Source organism: Alnus glutinosa, chromosome 7 (genome assembly GCF_958979055.1).
Source record: "Alnus glutinosa chromosome 7, dhAlnGlut1.1, whole genome shotgun sequence".
In the NCBI taxonomy this organism is placed as follows: Eukaryota; Viridiplantae; Streptophyta; class Magnoliopsida; order Fagales; family Betulaceae; genus Alnus; species Alnus glutinosa.
The window spans coordinates 10784109-10793928 of NC_084892.1; the positions used below are offsets into that span (position 1 = coordinate 10784109).

Genomic DNA, 9820 nt, shown 5'->3' on the forward strand with positions numbered 1-9820 from the left:
GCTCATAGCATATAATATTGTCTATATATTTGCTAAATTAAAACATACTAGTACTATATCTATAGATCATGCACGTATAAAAGCCAAGGATAGAATAGATTAATGGACATAAGAACCAATCAAAACTATGTGGAGCTTAGTCCTGAAAACCAAAGATAACACTACTTCAGGTCTCTCTCTCTCAAATATGATCCTCTGCAAAAATATTAAATATGAAGTCCCGGAAGCGCCTTGAATATTGTCTTGGATCAACGGCTGAAATAGATGTGGGATCATATTGGATGGACTTGTATGCATGCTCAAGCTTCTTGCTGATGTCGTAGTCTTGAAGTATGTCAATTATTCCAAAAAACATAATCACATCATAATACTCCCCTGTCGGTTCTCCTATGAGCTGAAATTCATAATCACTTCTTCTCACTGTCTTTTCCACCCGAGCTGGCATGTTCAAGCCCAGTTTAATGCTAGCCCACCTGCAGCAACACTCAATATACAACTATATCAATGGGTTGAACTGATAATTAGAATATAAATTAAATGATTAAAATTAATCATTTTTTATCCACTTGAGCCCACGCGTGGGGAGAAGTGTTGAAGTATTGATTAAATGATTAAATTTACTTTTGCCTATCACCTTAAGCTTTTTGGATAAATTGTGATTTAATAATTTCATCCTCATGGATGATTAGTCTTTCTATGATTCTTGTTCTTCATGAGGTGTTTCCCTTTCCGAGAAAGAATTTTGTTCTCCTTTTGTACTTCTGTTACTATGTGTAGGGATCTATAGATATATTTTCTTATATACTGAAAGCAAATCGTGAACATATATATATAACTATACTTTTACATAGATACAATTTCACATAGTAAGATTATGAACGATCGCCTGAATAATGATTTGATATAGACATTTCACCTGGAAGGGTCTAAAAGAAGCTGATCCATGTCTGCTCTAGAAAGACTAGGAGCTCCTTCACTGTCGGAGTCACCTGCAAGAAAGATAATGGTCCATTTTTGTAAGTGAAATATACGATATTAATTAAGAATTAAAATAGTCCAAGTAATCTTATGAAAGTGTGAAAAATGACCAGTAGGAGTTCGAGCTCCAGAAGGAATGAGGTCCCCAGCAGTTGATATTTCTCTGAAGTGAAGACCCACCAAAAGGCTATAGTCCATAATTCTCTCCTGTTCGAGAAACTCACAGTCCCTATCAATTTGCCTGTAAGAACAGAATTACAGTTAGGAAGTCCGAGAAGAATAACATGATTCTTGCAACAACAATTGTAGTTAAATGAAGGAGAAACTTCATTTACACCCCCCCGGAAGTACCAGCAATTTTGAAATCCTCACTTCGAACTTTTAAATTTTGCAATTGCGGTATCCATCCATCTCAAGAATTTTTGTCTTTTAATTTCACCATTTTTTTTTTTAAATGCCTCCATTTTTTGAAAAATAAAAAATGGTGAAATTAAAAGGTAAAACTTCTTGGGATATTAACATTAATTGTAAAAATTAAAAGTTCAAGATTATGATTACAAAATGTCGATGGTTCAGTGGTGTAAGTGTAGTTTTTCCTTAAATAAATTAAAGCATTTAAGAGAAGCTTAAATTAACTATATTCACCTGCAAAACTCTTGAAACCATGACTTCTGCAGTCGGAATATAAAGTTCAGATCAAGGTCTTTAAGGATGGTAGTTTCATCAATCTCAGTCTCAGGCTTATCTGTTGTGCGGCCAAGGGAAGATCCCTTCAAGTCAAAGCGTCTATGGATGGTATATTCAGTGCAAAAGAGATTCCCCATTATAATAAAGCGTACCTATATCATATGTGCATATATATAATCAATGATTGACGAGACATAGGACACGTTCCTTAATATTGAAGAAAAAAACAAGAAGAAACGATGGCCGAGTCACTTTCACACAATTTTCTTGCATGTTGGTTTGTATGACAGTACTACTAGTATGTCTACCTTCTTTTGGATAGGCCCAGTTAGCTTAACACAATGCAGACCATAAAATTTGGTCACTAATGTGTTTTCAAAGGCTCGAACATGGTTATAATAGGCTGAAAGCATCCTTAAAAGCACCTGCGTGATCAATCAACCGCTGAAATTAAAATTAAATAGCAGTATTTCAAACGGAAAAATTGTCGGCAAAATTATGTAATACTCACTTTTACTTCTGCCTTTTTAATAGTCTTTATCATGTAGCGGTCATCATTGGTCAAGTAAAAGAAGCTACCACTTTTACCAGGAGATGAGAGTTCCCGAAGAGCATCATTCCCACATATTGATATCATGTAATCAGCTGGGTCTACATTGAACAACTTCCTTAAAGTCCTGGAGAAAGATCGAGAGATAAACAGTTAGGACAACAAAATGATACATTAAAGTATTAACTGCACAAACGCGGCAAAAACAAGATATTATATTTCAAGGCTTCACCTGAAGACCAATGGGCAGTAATCCTTCCATCTAAATTCACTGGACTGATGGGGTGGGGTGTACTTGGATCCTTCTGGAGGAAATCTAGTCCATACTTTTTCCTTGGGATCAAAAGCTGAAGGCTTCAAATCAAGGGATGCAGCTGGAGCAGGTCTTCCAACAGAATGCCTGTCCAATAAATCCACACATGGATAATGAGTGATGGAAGTTCATGGAACACTAAGCCGCATATGTCTAAACGAATTGAAGAGTTCAATTTCAAGAAAGGAAAAGTTTCAAGCTTTTCACCTGTAAAACAGTAGTAGGCAAGGAAAAGTTTTATATCTTTGAAGTAACTTTTTTTTTTTTTTTTTTGGTTTAGTAACGAATGAAGAACAATACGTACAGTCAAGTTTCAATAAGCATAAGAAACATTCACAAATCATATAGTTCATAAAAATAGACCAATGGCCGGGGGGAGCATGCACCAACAAAAGTAGCACCGATGTAATAGTGGGAGAATTGTTGTCCATTGATTGCTGAGAACATTTAGCACAAGAAATAGAAAAGCACGTTGAATCTTAACTTCCTTCCATAATTCTAGATTTGGAATAAAAAAATTTAATGACGTAGTTGCATTTGACTTAATAGCATGGAGTTTCAAAATTTGACTTAATGCATCAATATTAAATACACAATGAATTCAAAACTTCAATGGCCAAACAAACAAAGCCAATTATATATATAACGAAGTGCTAGCTAGCTAGCCTCTCCATGATAAAGAATTATTTGCTCTAACTGAACCCAATCCTATATGCCTACTGAAAAATCCCAATTAAGAAACTAACAAAAAAAAAAAAAAAAATCTTTGGAAAAAAAAAAGCAATAAAAGAAAATGACATTGAAAGAAATTCCATAAAAAGGTGACAAAAGCCTAATGGTATCAGAAATATATACCTGATTCCCAACTGCAAATTGAGCATGAGCTCATAATTCTTGTGCCCTTTGCATATTGTATCTCCTTGTTTCTTTGCTCTCCTTGGCACTTTCATTGGCAACCCCTTTGGATTTTCTGCATTGATGTGGAGACCCAACAAATCATCCTCCAAATTCCCCACCATTGCAGTCCTACTACCAACATCACCAGATTCATCACCATCACCATCCAACATATGCAATCTGTCCAATGGCCTCTCCACGCCCACGCTCACCCTCCCATCAGCCGACATTCTCCTAGGCTTCAGGCTATCCCCGGACTTGGATGACCTCCACAATGCCAGCTTCTTTTGCGACGGCAAAATCGAAACCTTCTCGCCAGGACAGATCTTGCAGTCGCCCAAATCAACATTATACACATCGTGAGGATCCCATTCAAGATTTGCTTCCGGGGATGAGCCTGATGGATAATAAGTCCCATTTTGCTCACTTGGATCTTTGCTCCAGTTCCCAACATAAAAACTCCCATCAGGCCATTTGAAAGTTCCGTTGCCTTTAGGCAACCCATCTTCCCAAAACCCATCATATCTATTCCCATTAGTCCAAACAAACGTACCCTTTCCACATATCTCTCCATTATTCCATTCTCCAACGTAATAACTCTCATTCTTCCATTGATACCTCCCTTGACCTTCCTGCAGCCCTCGCCGCCATTCTCCTTCATACCAATCTCCGCTGGCGTAATTCTTCACGCCATGTCCATGCTTCAAATTCATGATCCATTGCCCTTTGTAGGTATCCCCATTAGAACCTGTATACGTGCCGGTGCCATCCATATAACCGCTCTTGAACTCACCTTCATATGTAGCGCCGGAAGGCCAACTAAACCTACCTTTCCCCATTGTTTTGCCTCTGAACCACTCCCCTACATACATGCAGCCGTCGGTCCAAAGGTACTTCCCTTGTCCGTGGGGAAAGTTGTCTGACCACTGCCCTGTGTAGTAGTCACCGTTGGGAAGAACCCTCTCTGCATGGTATAATTTGCCGGTTCCGTTGTTGTCATTTTCGTCGTTGTGGTAGTCGTCATCGTCGTCTGCATGAGCCACTGACATCGCGCCAAAGAGGCTGTTAGCGCGTTTTTTTGCAGCCTGTGTCCTCCGCACCGTGGCCTCCCATGCCTTTAAAACACCCGTTTCTTTGCTCATTCTGCAATGCTTTTCTTCCTTTTATTTCTAAATATGTATTTAATTTCTATATATATCTATATTCTTTACAATTCCATACTTTTTACAGCATGGTTATTCGATAGAAATGCATGCAAAATGGGATTCAACAATACTCTTTTGAGGGAAATCATGAAGGCCTAGATGAAGAAATGAAATCATAATGGCAGTGGTGAGAAATTCATCAACGTACACGGAAAGACGAGAGATTTTTTTCTTCTTCTTGTTTTTGTTTTAGTGAAGGAGCGAAAAGAGCGATTGAACCAAAGAGCGCCTTTTCTTTCTGATCGAACGAACAAATGTGGATAGTATTCACACAATGAAGTATGTACATCTGGACACGTGTCACTAGTGAATTGGGCAAGAGGGCCTGCAAGGCACTAGGTGTGTTGGATTGAAATTTAATTTTCTTCGGTTGACCTTTGACTCAGGAAATTAATTAACCACAATTATTGAAGCTTTTCATTCCCTAATCGGTCAAGGAAATTAAGCACAATTTTCTCCGATCCTGTGTTATTTCTGTCTTTGTGATTCAGAGAGAGATAGAGACTTGTTCAACTCCTACAACCTCTACAAACCGTGACATTTAGAGAGAAGGGCGAAAAGCAAGCTCATGTTAACTGTTCTTACAAAAATAGGGCAGCTTAATTTGCTAATTGATTGCTAAATTTGGATTAAAATAGCAGACCAAAAATATTTTTATTTTATTTTTATAAATTACTCTTAGTATATTCTTTGCCTTGTACCACTTTGTCTCCCCAAATGTACCACTATAATTATTTAACTCAATTTCTAAAAGTTGAGTTAAAACCATAGGCTTTTTGAGAAATGAGTTAATTAAGACTCTTCCTTGTTAACGTTTCTAGCTATACATAACTGGCTAATATATAAAGACAGAAGATAGACACTTGTAAGAAAATGGGCATGGGTGTTTTGCATGGTTTATTTGCTTAAATATTTTTAGTTATATAGATAATAAAAGCTATTTATCATTCAGTTTGTGTGTAAGAGAAGCATATGTGTGTGTGTGTAACCCAAATCATTTTTTTTTTTTTTAATTTCTAATTAACGAACAATCTTGAACAAGTGCTTTTATTTTTTGGAAAAAAAAAATAATGTTATTTAGTAGACTACTATACGATTTAATGATGTGACATTGAAAATCTGTCATTGGATCAACATTTGTTAAAAAAAAAAAAATACTAAGTGTTGATTTTTATTGCAATATTATCAAGTTGTATGAAAGCCGTATAGCAATTTATTAAATAACATTACTTTTTCATATAGTATTTTCGTCAAACACATTATATGGTAGTGAGTTCGTACCGAAATGGAGTAATTTCTCAATAATAAATCTTTCGTTTTTTACAGACCAAGTCCAAAATCTAAACCAAACACAACGTAACAAGGCCCTATCGTAGTGAAACATTTGAAGCATGTAAATTTAGAGTTAGGTAGCGATCGAAGGAACATATATGTGCTTACATGGTAGGCATTCTCGAGTTCCCTAGCTAGCCTTTTGTACATGAAATTGTGTGGAACTGATCTTTTTGTTGATTTCTTTGTTAAAATATTGGTTAAAATATGCACATTTGAATGAATCCATTAGCTAGTGATGTAGCGGTTGAAAGTAATAAGGTACGTAGTTTTCTCGTGGTTCAAGGTAAAGGGAAGCCACCATTAAAAAAAAGAAATGGCTAGTAAAAAAACACGGTGAAGAAGTCACAAAGAAGAAGGAATAAACCGAGTGACACAAATTACAAACAAAAGAGAAGACAAAATCTGGCTGCTTATTTTTCTTTTCCTTGTGTTTAGTTGTGCTTGTTAAAAACAAGTGCACATTTCTTAAAAAAAAAAAAGAAAAAAAAATCATGCTTTTTGTAACACAATTGAAACATTGTTTTACTTGAAGACTTTCCAAGGAACCCAAGAAGATGCAATGAATACAAATGAAGCTTTGTTGCCTTCGGTAACTGATATTTAGCATGGTTATGTAATTGGAACTCAAGATAATGTAATTACTCATGTATTTAAGAAAATAATTTAAGAGCTTAAAATAATTTTAGTTATATTATTTTCTGAAAACTTGATCATAATTTTGCAGGAAATGTGGCATACCTGGGTCTAAGTGGCTAGTGTCATCATAGTTTTGATTGTTTTACCTGCTAGTGATGATTTTGGAAATTTACGTGGAGGGGAGTCTCTAAAATAAAATAAGCAGGAGAAGAAAAGTTGTTTTCACTAATTATTTACAACTGGTACACAAGGTATATATATACAACCGTTACTCAAGAATAAAAGAGAAATGACATAACTATTGTTGTCAATTAGATCAATAAGTTTCCTTGTAGAGATTGCAATCCCTTGATGTTTGCATGATCTTGTCTGCATGATTCTTTCCTTCATGCATAGGTGTTGTGCTGTCAAGATATTGTTCCTTGCTGTTTTTGGCTCATTCTTGCCCTGTATATCATGTCAACTTTAGCTGGCTTTTCCTTACGTACATAATCTTGCAATTGATTGGCTGGTGCATGATTTGTGGATTGATTTGTCTCACCAACTGGATGAGAGGCTGTGTGATTTGTTGTAGCTTGTGCTGAGTGTGTAGATATGTTAACATCCTCCTACAAGCTAATGGATGGGGAACAAATCCTTAGCTTGTCTCTAAGCATAAGGAACTGGTAGCTAGTAAGTCCTTTAGTGAATAAGTTAGTAGGTTGATGAAGAGTTGAAATATATCGAAGGACAATATCTTTTCGAACAACTTTCTCACAAGTGAAATGGTAGTCCACCTCAATATGTTTGGTGCGCGCGTGATACACAGGATTTGAGGCAAGTGACAAGGCTCCCATATTATCACACCAAAGAGTAGGAGGAACTGAGAGTGGGACACGAAGATCTTGAAATAACATGCGGAGCCAGTACAATTCAGCAACTGCAAATGCCATGGAACAGTACTTAGCTTCAATCCTGGATTCAGAGACCACATGTTGCTTTTTAGCACTCCAACTGATTAGAGAAGGGCCAAGGAAGATCGCATAACCAGTGGTAGATCTCCTGTCATCAGGATTTCCAACCCAATCAGAATCACTAAATGCATTGAGGGTGAGGGAACCTTTACCAAAGAACAAGCCATGACCAATTGATCCCTTCAAGTAACGTAGGACACGCTTGGTTGCACTCCAATAGTCAGTAGTAGGCTTGTGCATGAATTGACATAGTTGGTTGACAACAAAGGCTATATCAGGCTTGGTTATGGTGCAATACTACAAGGCACCGATGATGTGTTTATACTCAGTAGCATTTTCCAAGGGATCCCCTGCCTATTGAGATAATTTCGCACCAGCAGGGAGAGAGGTTTTGGAAGGTTTAGCTCTTGTCATGCGTGATCTATCCAGTAAGTCAGCAATGTACTTGGATTGAGAGAGGGGGAGACCCTCTGTGGTGAGAGTGACACTGATGCCCAAGCAGTAGTTGAGGGGTCCAAGGTCTTTAATGGCAAATTCTTTCTTCAAGCTGAGAATCAAATTGCTAATAGCTGCTAGATTATTCCTTGTCACTATGATGTCATCGATATAGATTAAGAGGAACACATGACCATTGGTAGAGTGAAAGGTGAACAAGGAGTAGTCAACCTGTGATTCAACAAAACCAAGATGAAGTAAAGTAAAAGACAGCTTCTGAAACCAAGCCTGATGTGCTTGTTTCAGCCATAGATGGCCTTCTGCAACTTACACACATGAGTGGGATAATTGGAGTCAATGAAACCAGGTGGTTGCTCCATGAACACCTCTTCCTCGAGGGTGCCATGTAGGAATGCATTTGATACATCCAGCTAGCGGATAGGCCAGTAAAAGTGAATGGCTATGGCAAACACTGTGCGAATGGTGGGGGATTTAACTACCGGGCTAAAGGTCTCAGTGAAGTCTATACCATCTTGTTGTTCAAAGCCCTTGGCGACTAGCCTAGCCTTAAATCTATCAAGAGAGCCATTAGATTTTTGCTTTACCTAGTAAACCCATTTGTTGGTAATGATATTTTTTTCCAAGAGGTCGATGACAGAGGATCCAAGTTTGATTTGCCAAGAGTACAGTAAATTCCTCATGCATAGCTTGCTGCCAATGAGTGGATTTAATGGCTTGAGAGAAGTGTCTAGGTGTGGGAGGCAGGAAGGCACCATGATTGAGTGAAAGGCTAGAAGAGGATGTTTGGTGGAGTAGTAGAGTTTAAACTCTGAAAAGGATTTGGGTTTGATGGTTCCATCATGAGTTCTGGTCATCATGGAATGAGTGGGAACAGGTGCTGTAGTAAAGGGTTGTGGTTCGGGTAGACCAGGGGCAGCTAGTGGCATTTATGGTGGTTGAGAGGCATTAGGTTCAGTAGAAAGTCATGCAGCTATATTAGGAGATGCAATGGCTGAAGTAGGTTCAGCAAGAAGTGAGGAATCAGTGTTTAAGGGAAAGGATGATTGGGTAGGAGCATTGATGATAGTGTCAACTTGGTGTGGAGCAGAAATGGGAGTGTTAAAATTTGTTGCAGTAGTTGGTGAGGGGTTGGACACATCAGAATGCACATTTACAAGAGAGTGTACAATATTAGACATGGATGGGGGGAGAGTTGATACCTGAGGAGACAGTGGAGTGGTATCAATTGTGATGCCTTGCAAAGGAGAAGTCACGGGGCTGTGTCCATTTGTTGCAGGCTGTAGAGATGAATTCCAACCATGAGCAGGAAAATTTTTTTCATCAAAGACGACATGACGACTTGTATAGATTCTCTTGGATGTGAGGTCAAGACATCGATAGCCTCTGTAATTGGAGATGTACCCTAAGGAGATGCATTTCTTGGATCTATATATGAGTTTGTGACTGCTGTATGGGCGCAACAAGGGATAACAAGTACAACCAAAGACTCTAAGAAGAGAATAATCTGGATTTTTCTGTAGAAGTTTAGAGTAGGGACACTTATTCTGCAGAACAGGGCTTGGCATCCTATTGATTAAGTAAACAGGAGTGTTGAAGGAATCAACCCAATAAAATGTTGGAAGTTTGGATTGAGCAAGCAAGGCCAAACCAGTTTCTACCACATGCCTATGCTTTCTTTCGGCCAACCCATTTTGTTGGGCAATGTAGGGACATGATATTCTATGTATGATTCCATTAGGTTTCAGGAATTGAGAGAATTTGTTTGATATAAATTCTCCTTCTCCATTAGATTGAAAGGATTTGATTTTTT

General features: G+C 37.8%; 1 protein-coding gene across 1 annotated transcript; it reads right to left on the minus strand.

Annotated features, from left to right (window-relative positions):
* Positions 1-912: 912 nt before the first annotated feature.
* On the minus strand, positions 913-4546 carry LOC133873913 (phosphatidylinositol 4-phosphate 5-kinase 4-like). Its single transcript, XM_062311716.1, has 7 exons — positions 3384-4546; positions 2448-2615; positions 2177-2342; positions 1974-2090; positions 1624-1817; positions 1089-1219; positions 913-989 (listed from the first exon to the last, which is right to left on the minus strand). Exons 1-7 carry the CDS (start codon positions 4472-4474, stop codon positions 913-915), a joined length of 1944 nt encoding a protein of 647 aa, XP_062167700.1. The 5' UTR covers positions 4475-4546.
* Between the last annotated feature and the right edge of the window lie 5274 nt (positions 4547-9820).

Excerpts from the sequence above, each read along its gene's own strand:
- LOC133873913 (XM_062311716.1), bottom strand. The coding sequence starts at position 4,474 with ATGTCAGTGGCTCATGCAGACGACGATGACGACTACCACAACGACGAA. Across the intron at positions 2,616-3,383 it reads AATTTGCAGTTGGGAATCAG|GCATTCTGTTGGAAGACCTG; the intron begins GTATATATTTCT and ends TTTATTGGACAG. Across the intron at positions 1,220-1,623 it reads TGGTTTCAAGAGTTTTGCAG|GCAAATTGATAGGGACTGTG; the intron begins GTGAATATAGTT and ends CTGTTCTTACAG.